We start from the raw sequence: 24,586 nt of genomic DNA, 5'->3' as shown, positions 1-24,586 counted from the left end.
GCGGTATTACTATACGTATAAATATTAATTAACCTATAAATAATACTAACGATTACTATAGTTAACCTTTTTTATATACGACTTCTTCTAGGAGCATTTATACTAGGCGAATAGGATATACTCTATAGTACTATCTACGAGTACTTAAGACTAGGAGGCTAGATCGGGCTCTTTACTAGCTAGCTAGGGCGAAGACTTTCTAGGATACGGCGAGCGTAACGGTCGACTACTTAGTATATAAGAGACGGTACGTAATCGGATTGCCGTAGTAGGATTTATTAACGTCTAAGACGATCTTTTTAAGTATCCCTTAGGAGCTTAGCCTAAAGGTAAGAGACTAAAGTAGGCTAGAAAAGTTAACTAGGCGTACTAGAATACTAGCTTCGAGGGCTAGGCTATATAGTTATTAATAAAACATAGTATTCCTATGCCCTAGTCGGTAGATAAGGTCCGTATATATATTACGAAGGTTAGGTAGGAGTTTAAGTAGAAAGGACTATATATATATTATTTAACGTAAGTATATATAGGTAAGGAGATTAACGTACGTATACTAATAGGGAGTAGACAAAGAGTTTAGGCGCAAAAGTTACTATAAATATAAGGCCGATATAGTAAACTAATATTAGACGCTTTTTAGAAAAGAGATTTTAAGTATTATCTAAGTTCTAACCTTATCGGCGATATAAAGACCTAAGTAGTAGTTCGATCTTCGCTTAGACGTCCTCTATAGAAAAAAGTCTAAGTTTGTTATAAAGACTATAAGACTAGCAAAGAAGTATAGAAAGAGAACTATATCTATTCGAATCCGTATCTACTATAGTAAGCTACGGACGAGTATAGATTTTAACTAAGGACTAAATAGCGTAAACGACTAAAGCGATAGACCTTCCTAATAGTTATTCGGCCTAACACTTTTACGATAATACGAAAGCTAAGATAGTAGGCGAGAAATATAAGACTTAAATATTATTCTAAAGTCTAATAGCGTATATAGGGCAACGCACTTATAGAGTATATTAAGCGTAATTTATAACTCGGTAGAGAGAGGATATAATCCGTTAGAAGTTACTAGGTAGAAGAACGAAAAGTATCGTATCTAATTCTATAAAGATAGCGTATAGTATATATCGAGCGATAGAGTTAGCGAGCCGACTACTATTTAGGACTAAATCGTTACTACCGAGACCTCTACTACGGCGTATAGTACTATAAGATAGGGATATCTATTAAACGTAAGTATTGCCTATCTTATAACTAACGACGCTTAATATATATACTATACTTACTAGTAGGAGTATCTTCTACTCTAGGCGAACTATATAGGAAGACTTTCTAGCCCTTTTTATTACCCTAAGTGCCCTTCTTACTTCCTAAATCGGATCTCTATTAATATAGCCTTTTTAGAATCTCTACCGACGTTTAACCTAACGATATTATATTATTAGCTCTTAACTTCGAGACTATACGCCCTATCTAATATAGAGCGAGCTACTATCCTAATCTATACCGTCTATTAATTAATACTAATATACATAAACTCTACCTACTTCTACTCGCTAGAGAAGTCCACCTCCTCTCCCCCAACCGAGCACGTAACATTCGGTCTACTACAAATTTCCTTAAGCGCCAAATTCTCCTCCGCCAAGCCATCTGGAGCAGGCCACTGTTTGACATCCCAAGGTTTGACCCACACCCTATCAACATCAGCATCACTCATCTGCCTCTCACGCCACCAAGCCCACATCCCATCCCAATCGGAACACTGCATACTGATATTGAAATTAGGCGTGGGCTGCGATTCGCCTTCCATCCACTAGAAAGAAAGATATAAGCTCGGTGCGAGAACAAGAAAAAACAAAAGAAATTGTCGGAGAGAAACTTACGATCAAGGGATACACATCCATCGGAGCGCGACACATGACATCCTGCCTCAGCAAATCCACACAATGCGTCTGATGCGTGCGATGCCCAGGGTTAAGATTCCCTTTCGGCCAATAATGATCCGTCCAGACGGCTTTGCGAAGGACATCGATGCAATGGAGTAAATGATGGGCTTGACTCCCTACCATGCCCATACTCTCATCATCTAGCCACCGAGCGACGTAATCGAGGTCCTGGTTCAGGTTCTTCAGATCTTGCAGCGGGATCAGCATGGGATGGGAGTCCCAATTCTGGGTCCAGAGCTTGTCGCCTTCGTCGCTGGGTTCGGCTCGCCATAGTGAGGGGTGGGTATTCCAGGTGATGGCGTCGAGGGAGTGGGTGTGGGGTTTATATGGAAAGGAATCGTGGAGCGGTGCTGAGGATTGTGAGTGTTGGACTCGTGGACTAGAGAGGAGCGATGATCTTACGTACACCACGTCGTGAGCGCTTTTAAGTGTTCTGCGGGCGATATTGGCCAATACCGTCCCAACGCGAAGGATAGAGCATGGGTGAGAAGGAGTGATGATATCAGAAGGAGACGTGGAATACGCTGTAGGAACCCACGAGGCGGATGTGGATCTTCCAGCTCTTCGATATCGCTATAATCATCCGTGCGGGCTTTTTCATATGAAGTCATGATTGCCAGATAGGCGGCTTTGCATGGGCATTGTGAAGAGTCTTAAATACCACCCACGAGAGCTAGGAACGAGGAACCGATCCCTGCTATATTTTTGTGTAATCCGTCGTTCTGGTACATCGAGTTGCGTCGATGGTCGATGGACGTAATCGGCCGACGGCCAAGCGATTAGGCCATTCCAAAGAGAAGGTATCTGCAGCGTAACTGTTTGATGTAACACAGAAGTAACTACTAGGGTCTCTATACCGCCTGTTGAAGTCGGTGTAACCACACTTCAATCCTTGTTCTCGGCAGAGCTCTCGCGAATCCGAGTCTTTAGGATTCAGTTCTAGGAACTTTTGGGATACATGGAGCATTGTAGCAAAGTTGTGGCGATCAATCGTCACACTCTGTTCACAAAGGCCATTGCTGCTTCTTTACGTTCATCACATCCTCTTATAGTGGCTGACTCGTTGCGAGTCGACTTTCGACCGTATATCGGAGCCAAGAAATATCAAATACACCGATCAATCAGTGCGGATACTCTATATTCTGTACTTCATTCGATCTCAACAGATCTGCAGAGCCTTCGATCCGCAAGGATTATACGGTATAGCTACTCCCAAACTCTGATAGCGGTGTTCTATCATTGCCGTTCCTAGACAAAAGCCCGTATACCTCTCACAAGCATCGCATGGGAGCATTATAAAGGGTCCAGTGTGAAGACTTTCTACCAGGACCACTTCAAACACCTACCGCCATCGGGAAGTCAACCTTTCCAGCAGCCAAAATGCGGTTCGGAACCATCGTCTGCCTGCTTGGGCTGTCGACAGCAGCCGTTGCTAGGCCATTGGAGCCCGACACGATCGGTATGTAGAGTAATGGGTCTGATGCGAGACGATTAGTGCTAATTAAGAGCCCTAGCGATTCGGCGAAGATACTCGCCTAAGACAGAAGTCAGAGAGGTCGAAGTCACCGAGTTCAAACGAGATCCTTATTCCCCTAAAACAGAAGTCAAAGAAGTCGAAGTCACCGAGTTCAAGCGAGAGCCTTATTCCCCCAAGACAGAAGTCAAAGAGGTCGAGGTTACGGAGTTCTAAGGTGAAGTTTGAGGCTAAGGCTATTGCAAGCGGAGAGTGAAACTTCAACAATACGTAGAGGATGTAGGATTCCGGCCTCGCAAGTAGTGCTTCTGTCAGTACTGTTCTTCCTGTCCTATAGCCATCGACTTTCAACAGTCGAATCTGTAAAGCCGGCGAGCCTGATGTCGAGTTGGAAGTGGAAATGTCTAGTAGTAGGAAATGCAAATCGTTCCAGGCCGCAATTTTCTATTGTATCGAAAGTTCTGCGTCGGCTTTCCACGTCAAAGGAAGGGCTTTTGGCACAGCAGCAGACCCGAGCCGTTTCTCCCTCTCGGATTCATCCAAAGGATTGGAAGCCTGCTGCGGGACCTCGCCCTGCCCACTTAGGACGTAACGTTCCATCCTGGTTGTGAATGGCGTGCCGTCGGAGGCAGGTGCATACCAACCGAAGACGTAGCATGGAGTTTGAGGGTAGTGGCTGAATATTCCTCTTAGAGAAATAAGCTCGAGTTTAGGGAGCTTTCCAGCAATGCCGGCAAAGAAGGAATTCCATGAGTCATCCTTATCGGTCGACATGGAAAGATCGCATAGGCGCAGGCGCTTGAGAGTCTCCTTATGCCTCAGGAGGAACCCGATAAGATCGTCCGACGTCGTTAGCACGGACGAGATGTAGAACGCCTCCAACAATGGAAAGTGGATGCCGCCAACGACATGACGCAATTCGATTGGCGCCAACCTATAGCTCATCCCTGGCAAGCTCACCGCGAGGTCTCGCAAGACCTGAAACTTGCTCAAGAATGTGAGGAATGCGCCACGCGCGAAGATTCCATACATGTTGTAAACCTCGTCCTCGTCGAAGTCGTCCCCGGCATCGTTAATCACGCCATTATCGTCTTCTTCGCCGTTGCTAGGGTTCCATGTCGAGAAAGTGTCCCCAATGTCCCATTGAAACTGTTCCACGCGCTCCATGACAGAGGCGATCTTCGACTGGATGTTGGCTGGTTGTAGCAGCAAGTTGTAATGGACGTTTCCGAAGACAACCGTAGTCAACTTTCGCCCGCTATCGGCAGCCGCCAAGAGCAGCTGTATAGGCGCGAGGATTCCCTCGTCAACATTGGCGGCACGATTATCGTGTGGAAGGACCAGACCTGAGGCACGTCAGCATATCAACGTTTACCCAAAGGCTTATGATATTAAAGCCATATCCTACCTTTCTGGAACGATTTGCTGTTGCAAATCGTGCTTATCGGATCACCATAGGTAACCCACATGCTCGTCAAACCTGGACAGGCACGAAACAAAGCGTCCGCCCGATGTCGTAAGATGTTCGAGTGATCGATCTGCGCTTGCTGTTCCAAAAGTGTTCGATAGTATCGGTAGCTTGATGTCAGATGGTCATTGTCCTCGGTAATATTGCCATCCAGCATGGGGGGTTCTCCTTCAGAGGTTGCTCCTAGCTGGCTTGCATGCATGAGAAACGGATCCGAGTGTTGTCTCTTCCGCTCAGCATTCCACGCAGCAAAAGTAGCAAGATCCCTCAGACGGTCCGCTTGAAGCCAGAAAGAATGGATGCCTTTCGTTATGTCATTATGCTTGGCAACCAACGTGTCGAGCAGATCGAGGCTTTCTTGGTTGTAATGCAAGACGAGTTTCCCGATGAGATGGCGGTCGGCAGCCCCTCTAAAGCGCCGACTCACGAGACGGAGGTTCTTGATGGAAGTGGTGTCACAAGCCTCACAAATCCTGTCGAGGAGCTCGTTCGACAAACGCGAGAGACTGGCCATGGCTCGAAGCTGGGGATTTATTGCGCTTCAACCTCGCAACTGAGAGCTCCTTGTGGCAGGAAATATGAGAAAAGTTGTTGGAAAAGAGGTGCGGTCAAGACGTTTCACAACAAGTCAGGCACATTCCGTCTCCGCTTGACGCGCTAGTGCACGATTTCACGTGACAATGCAGAACTTCGCAGCCGCGAGGAAGAGCAGTACTTGCTACTCAATGAACAACCTTTCAAATCTCCGCGGCCTAACGAAAGAACTATCTCCATCCCACAAGAGAGTGCAATATGCTACCTTCAGAATTTTCGACTGGTCATCCAGCAGCGAGAGCTTCTCCTTCTCCAACCAAGCCCACACCCTTGGATACCCTTGAGACCATCATCTGTCGGCTCATACGCTGATTCTTCAATGCAGAGAGGTCCAAACCAGTGATTCAGTCATCATTCAAAGATCTCTTCATCATCTCCATCGCTTGCTTCATCAAGCAATCCGGCGACATACTGACTGTATCGGGTATTGATGACTCTTTGTGTCTCACGAATCCTCTCTTCATGCTCACGAACTAGAGTTGGGCTCCTGTGCCACTCCGATTCCAATTGTGCCCGAAGCTCTTCCATAGTCATCCAGGGCCTTAGGGTTGTCGTCCGTATGACCACTTGGAAGGCTGGCATGTGATCAGGTCCATCCCGTTGGACCGCCTCAATGCACGCGAGTAAAGCTCGCGCTTGGTATTGATCCGACCACCTGGACACAAGAGCCTCGGTCATATCCGCTGGCTCACTCATACAAGAACGCCAGAGTTTTGAAATCAGGTGTTTTAGATCTTCGCGCTTGCGACGACGCGCAGCCTGGCCCTCGTTCCACTTGCCGTCCAGATACCACAAGATCTCTGGTACGCACATGCCACAGCGCCGGATCCCTCGCACCAATGCTGGCGTGGGGTAGTAGCTGGGGCCTGATGCATGGTGCAGACGCACCATTAGAAACAGACATACTTCTTGCCGCTCAGTCGGGGGATGGGACAATAGCGGTTCCTCACGGCTGTCTGATATTCCAGTCTCGTGAAAATTCTAGCATGACGAGAGAAATTGTTTTATGGCTTGCAAGCGCTGCTCTTCCGTCGGTTCGGGTTTCGGAGGCCAACTGAATCCTCCGCCTAGAAAATGGTCTTCCAAGCGCCGCAAAACCTCACGAGTGCCTTCGTAGTTGAGCGCGTGTCGAGTGGCGCCAAGTTGCCTGCAGGCTCGCTGGTACGGCAGGAGCTGCGAAAGTAGATTCAACGCCATCTTGATGTAGCGTCGCGGGTAGGAATGAATAGTCGTGCTGAGGTCTGCCGGCGATGTATCGATGCGTGGGATGATCTGTTGTCTCGACGATGAGATGCCTGCAATATGAGCATGCGCATACAAGAAGAAGAATGCATGAAGCAAAGAGGCTGAGTCGGAGAAGCCAAGAATCGTTCTAGAAGGTGGGAAAGTGCGATAGAATCCAGGCACAGAAGGCGAACGGAAAAAGGCAAGTCCATTACATGACCACCCTTCCACTCCCCCTCACTCCCGACCTACGCCTTCCGATCTTCGTCGGCCATAGGCGCGCATCCTCAAGTCCTGCAGACGCGAAAAGATTGAGTCGGCGTGCAGACCAAACTCTCCAATCAACGGCGCCATACGATTTCGAAACGCGCGACGCATGTCCCGAGTCGACGTGTCCCGCTGGACAACCAGTCTCTGGTAAAACACCTCCACAAGGCCAGCCAATATGCCGACTTGCACCTCACTCAAATCTCCATGGTCGACTGCCACTGTCTCCATTGTCGCAATCCTGAAGCCCATTTCTTGGCAGACCCAGAAATAGTTGAGGACTCTTCGTATGGCTGCTTGAGCTTCGCCGGACGGACTTCGAGGTGGAGGGGAGTGTGCGTGTCGTGTTCTGCTACGGCCCCGTTGCTGGCTTTCTGGAGCTTGTGCCAAAAGGTCGCCCACAAACTGCGGAAATTCGAGACACCCCTCATAACTCAGCTGCACGCTTGCACGTCGTCGTGGCAGTGGTCGTGAGTGTTGTCTTGGCATTTTGGTGTCTTTGCCTGCATGCGCAGCGTGATGTGAAGATGTTGGGGCTGCTTCCAAGCTTTTCTGTCCAACGGCTCCTTGAAGATGTTGTGAATGCTGCTCCAACATGGCATGCGCTCACGACGTTGAAAGGTTCCTGTCGCATGGTATGCGCCCTTTCCAATGTCATGCGGGTACTCATGCCGAGTGTAAACTTATCCCGCGGTGCACTCGGCGCTTTGATGCTGCACTATTGCGACCTTGAAGACGTCAAAATGGCCAGGAACACATCAACTCTGGTCATGGCATTCGTTAGTGGTCTTATCTGGGTATGTATACATACGTTGCGGTCGAGCGCCACCTGCGCCGCGCTTACGCAGAGTATGGGTATCACAAACGCCCTCCTTCCACATCCAAGCTCATGAGAAAACACTTCCGCCAAAGCTCCCACTCAACCGCGGACTGCCCCTAGGACTTCCTCTTCCCTTTTCGTACAACCACTTATTGTTCAGTCCGACGCTCGCTCTCTTCTCTTTTGACGGCGTAGAGCCGAAAGAAGACGAATCGAAGGCGCCCAAGGCCAGCGGACTTCCCGAATTGCCGGTATAGCTTAACCTCCTCCTTTCCGCACCACTTCTCAAGCCTGCAGCTGGACCTGACAGCGGACTGCCGCTTTCTGCTCTCCGTAGAGTTTGACTTGCGAAAGGTGAACCAGATCCAGATCTGAAGGAGCCGTCGAGGGGCGTGCTTCTACCACTTAGAGGAGAGCTCGATGCTTCGGCGCGTAGGCTGCTAGCAGGCGAGCTTCGAGGTGTCGAGTTTGAAAAGCGTGGCGGGGTGACGTATTGCTCCTTCTCTTGCGGCGTCGCTGGTCGAGACATGGGTGGAAGACCGAGAAGCTGTCGTTGCTGGGGCGTGAGAGGAACATCTTCGCATGCGTCGGGTTTTCGGAATAACGGCAGCAGAGCGATTCCAATATTGGCCACCAAGACCGCCTGCAGCAGCCAGATCGCGTAGAGAGGGTATGGATGCACTGCTCTCAGCCAGGAAAGGGGGAAGCTGTGGTATCAATGAGAGAATGTCTAAGATGGCGCAGACACGAACACTTACGTGTACCCAAGTACGCTGCGCAAGAAGAGGGAGACGACGAGGAATGCAGAGCTGACCAGAATGCTCTGCATGTTACTGCTGTCGAAGTTGGTGGCATTGCGCCTGCGAATGACTTCGTCCATGCGCGGATGCACCCATTGTCCCGTCTGCTGCTTTGGTGTTTCTGGATTTGATTTATGCTCCTCCTTCTTTGGCGTCAGGTTCAATGTTGGTAGACTCGACATTGTGCTAGTGAGCGGCGATGAGCTCTTCTGCCCGGATGCGGTCTGCGAAATGCTCTGTGAAGTCGGCGCGAGTGCTGTTGAAGACATTGTTCGAGTCGCGTACTGTCGTATTTCCGGTCGCGCGTTGTCGGAGATAGAATTGCTGTGTGTGTTAGTATGCACGTCCCGGGATCTCGCCTCGCCTCGCCTCAATGCATTCTATTTGCTGGGTGTATGCCTTGGAAAGGCGTGAGGTTTCTGTCTTTGTAGTGAGGTGACTTCAAAGACAGCGGTCCGTTGCTATGCACGATGCAATTCTACGGCGGATCATACCGATTCTCATGCCAAAACTCACCTCCGTACTCCTCCCCGCAGGGTCCAAGCTTCACACGGACCCCACCTGCATCTGGCTGATGTCTGATGTGGTACCCGGAAAGTTGGAAGCTCTGTGTGTTAACTGCCATGCCATAGTGCTATATTCCTCCTGGTGAGCAACACATCCCAACATGTCTCTCGCCTCGCTCGACCAAGCAATCTCAAATGTCCTCGCCGACTGGGGCATCACAACCACCATTCTAGCACTTGCTCTGGCAGCATACCTAGTCTATCCAGTCGTCTTCCCACATGAACCAGACACACATCCGCTTTTGCTAGCCAGACAAGCTATAGCGAGTCCCGTGAGAAAGAAGGGGGAGTCCGCAATCTACAGATCGCCAGAAGTACCACACGGATATCCTCTGCGAACAGGGCTTAATGTAAAAGATCCATCGGCGCCAAAATGGGCGGCAGGAAAGGATGGAGACATTCGAGATATATGGAGGGAGGTGCAAAGGGGCGGTAAAGCTGGTGATGACGGCAAGCAGATACCGAAAGGATTGATACTGAGCGTATTCGGCAAAGAAGAGCTTGTGGACCACGACATTGATGACTTGAGCAAGGAGATCAGCACAATTGGAAACCACTTCAAGCAAGCAGGTATCAAGAAAGTGGCCATCTACCTACCCAACAGTGTAGAGTACCTCTTGACGCTTTTCGGTAAGACCAGCCATCCTGTTGCAGTGGGCCATGCTGACAAGATGTAATAGCTGCCACCTTTTACGGTGTCACACCAATACTCCTCCCATACAATCTCCCACACCCGAAGGTCTACCACTTCCTCAGCGGTACTGGTGCCGATGGCCTCGTCTGTGCAGCAGGCAACCTGCCACTCAACGACTTATCCCAGGCATGCAAGAATCTGCGGCTTCTGACATGGGTCGTGGAAAAGACAAGTAGACACATGGACTGGAATGGCGTGCCAGATGAAGCTGCTGGCCGATTGGTGGTCTCGGTCTGGCACGATGTGGTGGAAGAGAACAAGGCTACTGCCACAACAGAACTTCCAAGCAATGATACCGGTGACACACCTGGCGACATTGTCACTGTATGGCAGCCTTCGAATCCTGCCATCCTCCCTCAAATCGTGCCATTCACGCAGACAAACATGGTCGCCGCCATCGCTGCCCTCGTCACAGCTATTCCGATGCGACAGCGACTGTCTCCAGCCGACCTGGTCCTCCCCGCCGACACATTCACACACAACTACGTCCTCTGCCAGACGCTTGCCGCACTTTACATGCATTGCAGTCTAGCCATTACATCTGTTGCAGCACCCGGCGTCGACTTGCAGGTCGCAAGACGAGGCGTTGCACCTACCGTCATCATTGCTTCCGCCGAGACCATGGTCAAGTTGCACCAGGAAGAGACCGCGGGCATCTCATCAGGCCTCCAGCGCTTCGGCAAGTACTCTCAAGACCAGACAGTTGCCGCCGGTCGCATGCCTACCGATGGCATCCTCTTCAAGCTTCTCGCTCCAAAATCAGGAAGCACGGAGCCTGGCAAGCTTCGCCTCATCCTGACCTCCGACCGTCTTGGCGCTGGCTCGCCTACTCTCACATCAACCATGCTCAGCGATCTACGCATCTTCACCAGAAGCCGAATCATCTACGCTCTTACAACCGCCAGAGTTGCAGGCGCTATTGCGCAGACGAACGTGTTTGACTATCGACGAGTGGATGGCACCGAACCCAGCCACTTCGGTGTCCCGCTCGGCAGTGTCGAAATCAAGTACCTCAATCCCGACGAGAAAGCTCTCAGCTCTCCCGAGCCAAGTGGCAACCTGGTCGTCATGGGCCCGGCTGTCGCCGGAGGGGAGGTGAAGCTTGATGTACAGATGAAAATGCGCGAGGATGGTTGCATTGTATATGGATGAATAGCAGTACGTACCTCCATCTAAAACTTGGACATAGCAATCAATCCCCATTTCTCCTTCTTCATCCCCCTCACAACCTCCACCGAAGGCTTGAATTGCCAAGAGGAGCATCCCAATGAGGCTTGTATAGCTTGGCCCGTCTACTCAAAGATAAACCTGCTCCAGGTACCTCCAACTTTCGTACGTGGATTCCTCGCTCTCAAATGGCAATCGGCCGCAGGTCATACAGGCCAAGTGACAAGTCGGGCGGTATGCTTGAGCTTTGATACTCCGTCTGGTCCGCGATTCGCTTAACATGCTCCAGGTTTCCCGCCGGACAAGAAGGTCCAGCTCTTCTCTAAGTCTCAAACGCGATCAGCTCCTCCAATCCATCATCCTCAGAGCAAGAAGAAAGCCGAAAGGGTCTGGGCAAGCAAGGACTTGGAATGTGGATTGAAAGCATCCTTCTTCCTGTCTCCGGGAACCGACAGACGTCAGGACTGGACACGTTATGTTTCAGGTGATCTGGAGGAAGATTGTCCTCGATGGTGCATTCATGATCTCTGCACGGTGTCATATCTGCGATGACAATGAAGAGAGCAGGACGCCGCTCGTGAGCTTCGATGCTAGAATTCCTACTGCTACTGGCTGTGGTTCAGCGCCCCAAGTCTTTGCTTTCTTGAAGTTCATGATATGATGATTACACTGAGAGTAAGAGAGGGAATGACGCGAATAATCTGGCTCATGTTAATGCAGTGCGGTTCTGAGAGAGACAAATTCAAATTGGCTCGTCCACCTTTGGGTCCATTCAACCCCCATGCACCTCGAACACTTGAACGCCTGATACAGGGTCCCGACTCCTTCCCTCTCAGCTAATCGGTGGAGATTGTAAACCTGCGAAAGCCATATTGCGGACCATCTTTCCGAATCATACCAGATCTATGGAGCTGATGACAATTGAAACACCTCTCTGGAGTTTGGTCCTCTGCCTAGTATGTCTTGCTCGCCCTGACTTGGATGGTCGCGTGCTGACCCAATATCCTTGAGAGCATTCAGGATTAAGCACTGACGATAGTTGTGCTTTCAAGCGCAGTAATCATCGATCCTCTGATGCACGAGAGCTCTTTCCTTACGCCAAAGTCGTCAGATTCTGAGAGCTCGTTCACCCTGCTGTGCCATATCTCGATCGGAGTCGCAACTTGCTCCTGTGATAACTTCGTAAGTCAAGTTGGCTGGCTACCGATTTCGATGACCTCCACAAACTTGGCAATTCTCTGATCGGGGAGCCTCGCGGGTATTCCATTACGATGGCTTCTTTGCCGCAGTGTAGTGACGCGACGACCTGATGGACGAGAATCGCAGACAAACCAAAGACACCTGGCCATATGAGTTTCGTAGTTCCGCGAACGCACCTGCGAAACGGCCTTGACGAAGTCCCCCAGTTTCATATCGTGTTTGATGACAAAATCGCAGACGTAGCCGAAGGCCGCCTCCCACTCTGCCGGCCAGACGCAACTCCGAAGATCGTCTGTTACCCATTGCCGAATCCGAAGCCCTCTGCGTGATACCCGCAACTTGATGTCACGCCAGCTGGCATTTACAAAATGGAAGGCCTTAGAAAGACGGGCTTGTTTCCATGGGAGCTTTTTCGTATTTCGCGAGCCGAGATTAATGGTTGGCATGTCGTACGCCGCCTTCTTGAGCACACCCGGTGGAAGCAGCTTGCACCACCCGCGCTGGTCGGAATCATAATCGCCAAATGCACATCGGAGAGCTTGCAAGTTTCCAAGCTTGCGGGGTCCGACTTCACGTGAGATGTCGCTGTCGAGAGGCGCAAGCAACATGTACTGGCGCAGCTTTGGCGATTCTCGGATGGTGTTGCGGAATGTGCAGTTCACTCGCTGCCAGACGAAGAGAGCCTTGACTGGCAAAGCTGCATGCGACTGGCCGACATCTGTAGCTGCGCGTTGAACGAGGATATCTTGGAGAAGCTCGGGAATGCCAAAAACCCTGCCGACCGCGCCTTGGCCAGATGCTTGTGGTGGTGCAGCAGCGACTTGTCGGGCTGACTTTTTCTGCTTGGACTTCGTATGCTTGCGTGGCATTGTTCATTGTGTTAATGAGCAGACTTCGGAAGTGTCGAGGTCGAGTTTTAAGATGTCTACCAATTGAAAAGGTGAGTCCAAGCTTCGAAGCGGACACTAATGCACGTGCGTCGGCAACACCCGCCTTTTGCATGTGATAGCACTAAGCTCAAGTTCGAGGTCAGCACCTGGCTAACATGGAAGTCAAACCTTCTTTCTTGCAATATGCTGCCTTCGAGACTATCAAAAGCCTCCACTTCGCACTACTAGCCTCCTGAAAGTTACCACAGGTACGCTCTATCTATCATATGCTTGAGCGACTGCAGCGCAGTGCTGACGCTTTGCCACAGAGAAATCAGGCATCAGCAGCCTCTCGAGTGTTTGCGATACAAGAACTACTCGAGGAGATCATTCTTCTTGTCAACACTGGCAGCAGGGCACGGGAACCCCAATGCGATGCCGTCGAGGGAATCAAAGCCGCAATTCATTCTCTAACGCGTGTGTCGCACCTTCCGAAACACGATTCTCGGTTCCAAACTCATCTAGAACTACTTGAAGAGTGTGTGTGTAGGCTATTACGTACATGATGCCTAAGGCTGCAACTGTGCACACTTCATCTTTAGGCTTTCTATAATTAGCCCTTCTTCTAAATACATTATAGTTTACATTAAGTAGTTATAAGCCCCCTGCGTTTCTAACGCATATAATACGTTTACTACGTATTCTAATAGTTACTCCGACTGCTACGTAGCTAGCGCTCGTTACTAAAAATTGCGCTAATACTAATATTATCGCCGCTACCCTTATAATCGCCCTCGAGGGTTCTAGTAGGTACTAGTCCGACTCGAGTCGGTATAATATTAGTGTTAGCTATCCGCTATACTAGAATATAGGCGCGCCTATCGGCGACCTCTTAAGACAAGTCTATAGTCTCTTCTATACTATCGCTATCGCTATCTATAATAGTACTATCGACTAGCGCTATAGGCGCCTATATAAGTAACATCCCTAAGCTTAAGAACAAAGAGAACTATCTATTATAGTTATATGCCGCTAAAGGCGCCCTTAAAGGTATGTCGGTCTAGCGCTATATATAAGGCACCTACCCGCGACCTCTTACTAAGACCTCTATTAAGACTTCTAAAGAATTTAAAGACTGTTAAGATGAATAGGACTCTAAAGATTAAACAGCGCGTACCTAGATCTTTGCTAATTGTGTTAGTAATATTTAACAATTACTGCTTAGTCTATCTATATTCTAGGAAGTATAGGACTTCCTTAAAAAGAAGTATACTAGTAAAGGTAGGTCTACTAAATTCATACTCTTCTAGGACTATATTACTCTTCGCTACGATAGCAAGGACGTTAAGAAGTTCTATAACGAATACAAGAAGAAGCTCGGTGCCTTAAAGGATACTAAATTAGCTATTAGCTAATATTAGGCTATCTATATATTTATTATACAAATCGCACTATTCTACGAGGCATTCGTATAGATACGCCGTAAGCAGATGCGCGCCTCGGAATACACTATTAATAATAGCACCCTTAACAATATTATTAGCGCGTTGCTTAATAAGAATATAGCTTAATTAAACTAGGCCTAATATAATAGCTTCTTCGGTCTCTAGCGCTAACAAGGCAATAGTAATAGCAATAGTCGAGGTAACTCGAACCGTAGCGGTCGTAGTAGCCGCGGAAACAATAATAATAACAACGGTCGAGGCCGCGGTAGAAACAACTAGAATAGTTATTAATCTAACCGTAAGAAATGTGCCTATTATTAGGGGTTATATCCCTCTAACCGCTACTATAATAAGTGCCCTTATTTAAAAAAGGAAGACCGACTACGACGTAAATAGTAGAAGGCTAAGAAGAAGTAGCAGCGTATACTAACTGCTTAGTAATAGCAACTACTACTACTACTAGCTCCGCCTACTCCGGCTTTATAGGGTTTGTATACTAATAAGACACCGCCCTTATTCTATAACGATTCTCGTACGGATATAGCACCGCCCTCGAGTAGTTACTAATAGTCTTTTAATACTACTATTACGGTTAGCGATTAGGCCTCTATAGTACTAACCGCTACTATATATACTACTAACTAGGTCGTAGACTTAGGTACTAGCATATATATAGTTAATAATGCCTCGCTTCTAGTTAAATACGAAGGCTGCAATATTCCTATACGCTTTAGTAGTAATACTAAGCACGCTATACTTATCGGCATTACTATTACTAAGGTAGTTAATAAGTATAGTACTATTAGCATACTGCGGCTATCTAAGACACTATACATTCTAGGTCTTATAGCTAACCTCCTATCTACCGAGAAGCTTGCTAATAAAGGCTGCTTCTACCGCAATAATAAGCGGATTCTCTTTATATACGATACTAATAACAATAAGGTTACTATCGCTTAAACCTACCGCAAGGATAGCCTCCCCTTCCTACTTATACCTACCTCTAGATAATAGGCTATTGCGCTTCTATCGAAGAAGGGGGTACCGGCAGGCACTATAGATAAGTAGCACCTACGCTATAGTTATATTTACTATAGCAAGCTCCTTTAGATAGAGGCTAAGGGTTAGATTGTTATTATTAGAGGCAAGAAGAACTTCCGCAACTATATTACTTGCCGAATAGCAATAGTATATAAGGAATACAACCGCCTACTACGCCTTCGACTATCTATAATCTACTATATTGTCTATATAGATATAGTTACTATTACTAACCCTAGCCTATTATAGGAGCGATATTTTATACTCTTTATATATACTAAGTCTAGTTATCGATATAATTATACTAGCATCCTAAAGTTAGGTGCTACTATAGCAATTAAGCATTACCGTATATATGTTTATACGTAGACTAGATATTTAATCCCTATATATCGTCTAGATAGAGGGGGTAAATACGGTAGCAATTAGCTTCTCGAGTAGGCTCGTAACAATAGTATTGTCCTATAGGTTACAGCTCCTTATTCTTCTACGTAGAACGGTCTTACTAAAGTTAGCAATTATATTATATATTCGACCGCTCGGAAGATAATACTGTATACTAATCTACTAAAAGCTCTATAGCTATACGCTATTAGCGCTACTACGCATGTCCTTAATATTATACTAAGCTAGTTATTTAGTAGAGATAGTCTATATACTATTGTTGCTAAGGAGCTTAATTAGTTACGTACGTAGCTACGCGCTTAGTATCTACGTGCCTATAGCTGTATAGCTATTGTCTATAATTATAACGTTGCTCGTAGTAGGAAGCTCGACAGTCGTAGTCTTATTAGCAAACTTATTAGCTATACTAAGCACTCGGTAGACTCCGGTAAATACATAATCTACCTGCTAACTAAGCATAAGGTAGTTACTTTAAAGGATGTCTAGTTTATTAAATCCGGTAAGCTCTTACTGCCTAATAGCATAGAGCTATATACTAACCCTAATAACCCGTCTAAGAGCGAGTTGTTACGGTTACTCGCGACAGATCGTTAAGTGACTTCTTATTACGTGCAAGCCGAGGCTTCTTTAGAGAGGCTAATATAAGCGGGAGGCAGAGACAGAATAATTAGTACAAAGGTAATTCCAATTAGTAAGTAGGTAATATAAGTTAAACGCCTCGAGCTATAAGGGCATTTCGGCGTTCCTAAATACAAAGGAGATATCTTGTCTATAGTCGTAAGCGACGTAAGCGACGCTGTCGCTCTCGACCGCTCCTATCGCTCCTAGTAAGATAGAGCGATAGCTTAGCCTACTAGTCTTAGCGTCGCTCTAAGATTATATAAGGACTCTAACTAATTAGATCCGTAACACTATCCCCCTCCTTAAGCGGAATAGTCCCTTATTCCGGGACTTTCTAATTCTAACTTCTTTGTTATACTAAAGTTATCTAAGGATTTGTCTTCTCGCTAGCGTAAGGAAAATATCGCAAATAATATCCTCGCCGACTGCCTCGAAATGCCAATCCGCTACTTTTATTACGAATAGGCCGGTAAACCCTATAAAGTCGATCTTCGTTCTAGTCGCTACTCCGAGTGCGCCCTATACGGCTAGTCCTATAATATGTAAGTTACTTATATAGAGTATAAAAAAATCTAGAAGGCGCGCCTAAAGATAGCTAAAGATCTCGAAGTAGCCGAAGAGGAGGAGGACCTCCTTACGCGGAAGCTTTTCGAGTATCGCGTAAAGGTCCGTCGCTTACGTAAGTCGCTACGTATAAAGGAGGATCGGGAGATACAAGCTCTTAAGGTAGAGGAAGCCTCTATTTAATAGGCGGAGGAGCTCGAAAGAGAGCTAGGCTCTTTGCCTATAGAGCCGATAATATTCTCGTTACCTGCTAACGAGCCGTTTCCCCTAGATAGCCGATTATAGATGTCGCCTTATAACTAGAGTCGTCTAGATAGGACATCCTAGCCTATCTCTGAAATCCCTAGTAGGAGTGCCGAGAGTCTAGTATCTTAAAGGTATGTATTTTTAATGTTTCCTATCTATTTTATCTTCTAGCTAGTTAGTCTAGTAGTATAATTCTTAGCTATAAAAGACATAGTTGCTAGGTACGCTATTAGAGTCCCCGCTCCTCGAGCTATACTACCCTAGGTCGTTAAGAACTCTAAGGCGCTATAATCGATAGAGTCTAAGAGGTCGTAGGTTCAATTCCTATACTAGTTATTTCTTTTTTGTCCGGTTTTGATATTTTTTAATTATCTGCTAACAGTTCTATAGGTTTTCTTTTAGTTCCTAGGTGTTTTCTGAATATAGGTATCCTTTCTATTTAATAAGGTATTTCTAACCTTGCTAATCTAGGATTTCCTCGACTTTAAACTTATTTTCTTCCTTAGGTTAGAAGTGAAATGTTTCTTAATACGGTGTTTCGGCGTCTATACGTTCTAGTATAGAGATATAGAATACTAGGTGGATTTTCGCGTCGTCCGGTAGTTTAAGTCGGTAATTAACTGGTCCTTTAGGCTTATTAATCAAAAATGGCCCGACTTTAACGTAGTCTAGTTTCTTAGTCGATCTCTAGGTTTTTAGATTCCTTGTTAGGAGGTAGACCTTATCCCCCTTTTTTAGCTAAGGTGCTATTTTTCGTTTAGTATTATATAGTCCCGTAATCTTTTCTTAAGACTCGGCAATTGCCCTTTGCAATTCTTTATATACCTGCTTTAAGTCTTCTAAAGCGACTATCGCTTTATCCGCGTATAGATGCTATAAATACTATTCCCCGAATAGCTACGGATGTTTCCTAAAATTAGCGAAGAATAGTGTCTCTTTCGTAGTCTTAGATTGTTGGTTGTTTAGTGCAAGTTGTGCTATAGGCAATAGCGATGCCTAATTGTTTTGTACGTAATTGACGTAGTGCCGTAAGTATACCTCTAAGGCCTGATTCTTAACTTCCGTTTAGCCGTCTGTCTATAGATAGTATACCGTTAATAGCTTGTGCTTAATTCTAAGTGTCGCTATAAGCGTCTTCTAGTAGTTTAATATAAAGAGCTTATCTCTATCCGTAATGTAGGTCCTTAGAAATCCGTAGTATCGCACAAGTCTATCTAGTACGAGGTATCCGAGTTGCTCTGCCGTACTTGCTTCGTTAGTAGGAATAAAGTGTGTATATTTCGTAAGCCTATCGACTATAATAAGTATTATGTCGTAGCTATGTCCTATAACCGGATCCTTAGACTTCGGTAGTTTCGTAATAAAGTCTATTGTAACTTCGTCCTATAGTTTATCTAGTAGCGTCCTAAATTAGATATGTCTATACCTAGCGTATCTATTAGCCTTATTACGCTAACATTGTAGACATTTCTTAATATATTCTAGAACTCGTTGTCGTATATATAGGAATCCGAAGCTTCGCTTAACTAGTTCTATTGTCTTTGAAACTCTAGGGTGTCTATTTTCTAGTCCGTCGTAGTGTTATCGTATATACTCCGTAACTCGTTCCTTAGGTACTTAGTATTTCCTATATTCGATAGGAAACTGTTCTTCTATGTCCTAAAGAACTCGTATAATGTAGTTGAATTCTTTTGTATTAGCACTAAGGCTTCCGTCTTAGTTTGCTTTTAATATCTGCTACTATACTAGTTCGTAACCCTCTATATAGTCGCTACGGCGGCTTAGTACGTCGGCTCGTCCGTTCTCGCGTCCTAGGGTATAGCGGATTTCGAACTTATACTATCCTAGTAGCTCTAACTAGCGGGCCTGTCTTCGGGTTAGTACTTTAGTCGTAGTAAAGTAAGTCAGATTCTTATAATCAGAAAGAATCGTAAGACTTAGTACTCCTTCCGCGTATACTCGCTAGTGTTACAGTAATGCAACTATTGCAAGTAGCTCCTTATTATAGATGTCGTAGTTCTATTCCGCGGGTAATATTTTTCTCGAGTAATAGGCTACCGGGTATCGTTTCCCGTTATGCTCCTATATAAGGTATGCTCCTATAGCCCTATCCGACGCGTCTGTTTCTATCTAGACCGCCTTACTCCTATCGAATAATCGTAGCGTTAGCGTAGAAACGCATTGCTTCTTTAGCTACTTAAACGCTTCGTCTTCCTTCGTACTCTAGTTCTATTTCTTGTTTTTCTTTATAAGCTCCGTAAGAGGTACCGCTGTCTTAGAGTAGCCCTCGATGAATTTTCTATTATAGTTAGCTAATCCTAGGAATGATTGTACGTCTTTAACGTATATAGGCGTTAGCTATTCCTATATTAACTTGGTTTTTTCTAGATCGATCCTAATTCCTATAGTGCTAATAATAAATCCTAGGAATTTGACTTCCTTCTTATAGAATTCGCATTTCTTAGGTGCAGTCTTAAATCCTACTTAAGTAAATCGTTTAAAGACGTCCTACACTATTCGTATATAGTCCGCGAGAGCTCCCTTAGTATAGACTAAGATATCGTCTATATATACGATAACGTATACGTCTAGAAGGTCTCGGAGGACTTCGTTTATAAGGTCTTAATATAACGCTAGGGCATTTGTAAGTCCTATAGGCATAACTAAGAATTCGTAAAGCCTATATCTTATTCGGAATACTATTATCTATTCGTATCTAGCTGCTATACGTATTGCGTAAAACGTATCGCGTAGGTCAATCTTCGTATACTAGTCTAATCTAGTTAATCGGTCTTGCATTTCTTCGATATTCGGTAGTAGGTACCGATTCTTAATTGTAATGTCGTTAAGTCGTCTAAAATCGACTACTAGCCGTCCTTCGTCTAATCCGGCTTTCGGAACGAATATTACTAGTAAGGCTGCCGAGGATATCGACTTCCGTATCTAGCCTTTTTCTAATTTCTCTTTTAGCTACTTGTCTAGGGTTTTGAGCTCTTTCTTAGATATTACGTATAAGGGTCCCTATAGAGGCTCTTTCCTAGGCTGTAAGTGTATCTTATAATCCTATAGTTAGTGTTTAGGTAAGGCTGCCTTGCCTCTCTCCTCTTTAAAGAGTCGTTTCTACTTACTATACTCTTTAGGAATGTCTAGGTCCGAGATTCTAGTTTTATTCTTCGATAGCGTATAACTTCTATCCTTCCCGTAATTATTATTATAACCCTCCTAACCTAACGGTAGTATCGATCCGGGTTGAATACAGTTCTCCGTAATTCCTATCGACGCAAACGTCTTACGAGTCGCCCTACGTTTGTCAATCTTATCTGCCTACGAACGCTGCCGCTATATAGGTTAAATGCCGATTATATAGTCGCATTCCTTAAATGTAAGTACTCCTTTTCTCTAGTCTACGACTAGGTTATACTTTCTTAACTAAGGTATACCTAATACAATGTTATAACTAGCTATATTAGTAACATCTAAGACAATCTCCTCGTAGTGCTATTAGATAGCTAGTAGTAACGGTATCGTTTCTCGTTCTATACTAGGTAGCGGTAACCTATCTACTACTATAAGTTTATACGCTCCTTCTCTTCTGCTTCGGGTTGCGATCCCTCGGCTTTTAACGAATAATTCGGAGGTAAAGTTCCCGCTCGCTCCGGAATCTATTAATATACTCGTCGGGTACCTATTAACGATAACTTTTGTACGGAAGACTGCTATTAATGCTTAAGCGCTTTCGGTATTAAGGAACTCTCTTAGAACGCTCTAATCTAGAGAGTTGGTCCGTTTCCCGACTAATTAGTAGCCTAACGTTGTTCTAACTAGTTACGGATCCGTAGTCCTACCGTTCGTGCTTCTTCGGTATATAATTTTTCCTCGAGGGTATCGTTATATATATCCCGTCCCTACGCTACTATAGCCTTTCGGTATTGCTAATTTAATCGCTAGACCGTCTAACGTATATCTTAAGTAATAATCGTCCTTTCGTCGGGTAGGACGTATCCGTAGGGCGTAATTATACTTCCTATCGGTACTCGCTCCGTAATAAAGTTATAGTACGTATAGTCTATAGGTATCCGGGGGTGATTCTAGAATTTTACCCGTAAGCTTATCTAGAAATAATCAAATTAGATAGGATCGACCTTCCGTTGTCTATTAACCTTTAGAAACATTTCCTCGTATTTGCGTACTAGATATAAGGCGATTGTTCGCGCTGCTATAGGTGTATCTATTATAAACGTAAGGATCGTATCGTCGTTAATCCCGAATTCGTCTTTACTTTCTTTATTCGTAGTTTCTTCCTCGGTATCTAGACTTCCTTCTAAATCTTCTTACTATTCCTCCTCTTACTAAGGGGACTCCGGTACTTCTAGGATAGCTCCTAACTCCTCCCCGGGAGGGAATAAAGCTTCCGGATCTCGGTTTTCTTTATCGTCGGTATCTAAGCAAGATTTATTAATCGTTTCTTCTTCTAATTAGGATTTCGTATCTTCTCGTACGAGTCGCCTAATCTAAGGGAAGAATCCTACTTCTACTTTAGCAGAATAATGAATTTAGTATTAGTCGTTGTAATAGAATCTCTAGTAAAGGGTTCTATATACGGGTTCTTATCGTCGTGCTATTATATAGATTTGTCGTAGCTCTTTCTTTACGACCTCTACGTAGGTCCTCGGCGCGTTATTAATAGAGTATAGCTCTACTACTATTCGGTAGCCTTCTCTACCCGAGTCCTTTCGTTGTATTATATTAAACTGTTCGCGTCGCACTATATTCTTGCCGCGGCAGTTCCGTACTATATAGCCTTCCTTGCTATACGTATAGCAAGTCAATCTTCCTACTTTCTTAGGCGAACTCTTACCTTTTCTTCCTTTAATTGCTCGACCCTTCTAGGTAGCGTCTAGCTCTATTAGTTACGCACCGTAGTAGTTGTTCCCCTTTAGTTTATCGTAGGTACTATAGTTTCGTCTATTATCGTATCTAGGAGTATAACTAGCTTTTCTAGAAGTCTTAGAATCGTAACGTCGTTCTAAAGCTCGTTCGTAGAGCCTATCGTCGAGATCGATCGTAACCTTAACTAATATTCCTATATTATCTATTTTTCTACCGTCGCGTATAAGCTTATCTTTAACGTTATCCTTAAGACCTCGCCGATATATTGTTATAAGAGCTTCGTCGTCCTAATCCGTAAGTTAGGCGTATTCCTAAAATTTAGTAGCGTAATCGGTATATAACCCCTTCTAAGTTAAGTGTTAGATAACCCTAACTGCGGTAGCAACTTCGTTAGAAGATCTAAAGACCTTCTTTATCGCACGCTTAAGATTTTCGTAGCTTGCGAAGATTCTATCCGAATTGTCGGTCCCGTTGCTATCTAGATAGGTCCTAAGAAATAGTTTAACCTAATGCTAAGCCCTACCTCGTATAAACGTCGTTGCGAAGACTAGCTTTAAGTTATCTTAAACCTAGTTAAATATAAAATATATATCTATCTAGCTAACCTAGGTATCGAACTTGTCTCGGTCGCCGTAATAAAAGTCTAGCTTTCCGATCTTAAGAGAATCGTTTCCGGCATAGGTTCCTAGTACATTGCTAGCACTAGAGGTAGTACGTCGAGTACTGCCTGTCTCGCTAGGGGCGGGAGTTCCCCTTCCGACTTGTAATAAGGCACTTATCCTAAGGGCGTTTAAAGTGTTACGGTTACTCGCGATAGATCGTTAAGTGACTTCTTATTACGTATAAGCCGAGGCTTCTTTAGAGAGGCTAATACAAGCGGGAGGCAGAGACAGAATAATTGGTACAAAGGTAATTCTAATTAGTAAGTAGGTAACATAAGTTGAACGCCTCGAGCTATAAGGGCATTCCGGCGTTCCTAAATACAAAGGAGATATCTTGTCTGTAGTCGTAAGCGACGTAAGCGACGCTATCGCTCTCGACCGCTCCTATCGCTCCTAGTAAGATAGAGCGACAGCTTAGCCTACTAGTCTTAGCGTCGCTCTAAGATTATATAAGGACTCTAACTAATTAGATCCGTAATACGAGTTTATTACTATTAAGTCTATTATACCGGCTTTGTTTAATAGTACGACAAATGAGACTCTACCTATAGAAGCAGCTAGTATAGTCTAGCTGCTCTAGTAGCTTCCGGCTTAATAAGACGTATCCGCGGAAGAGCTAAATACCGATATAGCGGACTAGGTTACTAATCTACTACTAAATAAGGACGACATTCTAGCTGTTTAACCGCCTTCGAGTAATAAGGATAGTTTCTAGTCCGCTAAGGAGCAGCCTAAGGAGCAGCCTATATATAATCCGAATGCTAAGAAAGGTAAACCTAGCTAGTTGCCTGAGTTTAAGCGGCTAACTAAGATAGGCAATCGTTCTATACGCAAGACACGAAGCAATAAGAACGCTCGTAAACTGTTACGTAGCTATCTAGCCGACTGTAGCGTTAAGCGGTCTATACGACGTACAATAGCTAACATGCCTATAGCCTACGTAAAAGGCTTTATAGCTTCCTACTATATTGCTAAGTAGTCTAATAAGCCTAAAGAGACTATTCTAATTCTAAAGAGCTTTAAGGCCGCTAAGGAGTTAGTATATTAGCTATAGTAGAAGGAGGCCTGTAAGGCTAAATACAAGTTACTAATCGACAACTATATATAGGTATACGTTTCTCGACTAGAAGTACCTAGAGGTCGCAAGGTTGTCTGTAGCCGATAGGTCTTTACTATTAAACGAGACGCTAATAGCAATGTAAGCCGCTTTAAGGCTCGTTAGGTCGTTCGTAGCTTTATATAGGTTAAAGGGCAAGATTATAATAAGACCTATACGGCTATCGCTAAGCTATCTATACTACGAGCACTATTTAGCCTAATTGCTTACTACGACCTAGAGGCTAAGCAATACGATATTCTAACGGCTTTCCTTAATACACTTATCGGTAACAAGCATAAGATCTACGTCGAACAACTATACGGCTTTAAGGACCGTAGTAGAAAGGGCATAGTTTGCCTATTGCTAAAGGCACTATATAGTTTAAAGCAGTTACCGATACTATAGTACGAAGAGCTTTAGAAGTACTTAAAGAGCCTAGATTTTATACTAATAATAGCTAATGTGTATGTATTTAAACACGTTGTTAGCGGCTCTATTATTGTTATCTATATCGACGATAT

General features: G+C 45.1%; 7 protein-coding genes across 7 annotated transcripts; 2 read left to right on the top strand and 5 right to left on the bottom strand.

Moving 5' to 3' along the window:
* Positions 1-1,552: 1,552 nt before the first annotated feature.
* Positions 1,553-2,255, bottom strand: MYCFIDRAFT_40328 (uncharacterized protein; the record flags this gene model as incomplete). The annotated part of the gene is made up of 2 exons (XM_007928800.1): positions 1,553-1,816; positions 1,887-2,255. Coding segments are annotated over 2 exons (633 nt in total), but the record flags the coding sequence as incomplete, so codon positions are not given.
* Positions 2,256-3,867: 1,612 nt separating this feature from the next.
* On the bottom strand, positions 3,868-5,048 carry MYCFIDRAFT_197618 (uncharacterized protein; the record flags this gene model as incomplete). The annotated part of the gene is made up of 2 exons (XM_007929670.1): positions 3,868-4,769; positions 4,832-5,048. 2 exons carry the CDS (start codon positions 5,046-5,048, stop codon positions 3,868-3,870), a joined length of 1,119 nt encoding a protein of 372 aa, XP_007927861.1.
* Positions 5,049-5,087: 39 nt separating this feature from the next.
* MYCFIDRAFT_176064 (uncharacterized protein) lies at positions 5,088-5,828 on the top strand (the record flags this gene model as incomplete). Its single annotated transcript, XM_007929669.1, has 2 exons — positions 5,088-5,551; positions 5,588-5,828. The coding sequence occupies 2 exons, from the start codon at positions 5,088-5,090 to the stop codon at positions 5,826-5,828; spliced, it is 705 nt and encodes a 234-aa protein (XP_007927860.1).
* Positions 5,829-5,836: 8 nt separating this feature from the next.
* Positions 5,837-7,465, bottom strand: MYCFIDRAFT_82422 (uncharacterized protein; the record flags this gene model as incomplete). Its single annotated transcript, XM_007929602.1, has 3 exons — positions 5,837-6,351; positions 6,589-6,857; positions 6,951-7,465. 3 exons carry the CDS (start codon positions 7,463-7,465, stop codon positions 5,837-5,839), a joined length of 1,299 nt encoding a protein of 432 aa, XP_007927793.1.
* A 398-nt stretch (positions 7,466-7,863) lies between these two features.
* MYCFIDRAFT_82421 (uncharacterized protein) lies at positions 7,864-8,865 on the bottom strand (the record flags this gene model as incomplete). Its single annotated transcript, XM_007929601.1, has 2 exons — positions 7,864-8,503; positions 8,555-8,865. The coding sequence occupies 2 exons, from the start codon at positions 8,863-8,865 to the stop codon at positions 7,864-7,866; spliced, it is 951 nt and encodes a 316-aa protein (XP_007927792.1).
* A 398-nt stretch (positions 8,866-9,263) lies between these two features.
* On the top strand, positions 9,264-11,008 carry MYCFIDRAFT_40463 (uncharacterized protein; the record flags this gene model as incomplete). The annotated part of the gene is made up of 2 exons (XM_007928809.1): positions 9,264-9,792; positions 9,843-11,008. The coding sequence occupies 2 exons, from the start codon at positions 9,264-9,266 to the stop codon at positions 11,006-11,008; spliced, it is 1,695 nt and encodes a 564-aa protein (XP_007927000.1).
* A 726-nt stretch (positions 11,009-11,734) lies between these two features.
* On the bottom strand, positions 11,735-16,187 carry MYCFIDRAFT_176061 (uncharacterized protein; the record flags this gene model as incomplete). Its single annotated transcript, XM_007929668.1, has 12 exons — positions 11,735-11,750; positions 11,784-11,926; positions 11,954-12,028; positions 12,058-12,201; positions 12,241-13,080; positions 13,117-13,174; positions 13,213-13,311; positions 13,360-13,391; positions 13,420-13,441; positions 13,471-13,562; positions 13,591-13,667; positions 16,181-16,187. 12 exons carry the CDS (start codon positions 16,185-16,187, stop codon positions 11,735-11,737), a joined length of 1,605 nt encoding a protein of 534 aa, XP_007927859.1.
* Positions 16,188-24,586: the final 8,399 nt, after the last annotated feature.

The sequence above is a fragment of the Pseudocercospora fijiensis genome (genome assembly GCF_000340215.1).
Source record: "Pseudocercospora fijiensis CIRAD86 unplaced genomic scaffold MYCFIscaffold_5, whole genome shotgun sequence".
NCBI classification, from domain to species: Eukaryota; Fungi; Ascomycota; class Dothideomycetes; order Mycosphaerellales; family Mycosphaerellaceae; genus Pseudocercospora; species Pseudocercospora fijiensis.
This window is presented reverse-complemented; position numbering and strand designations above follow the sequence as displayed.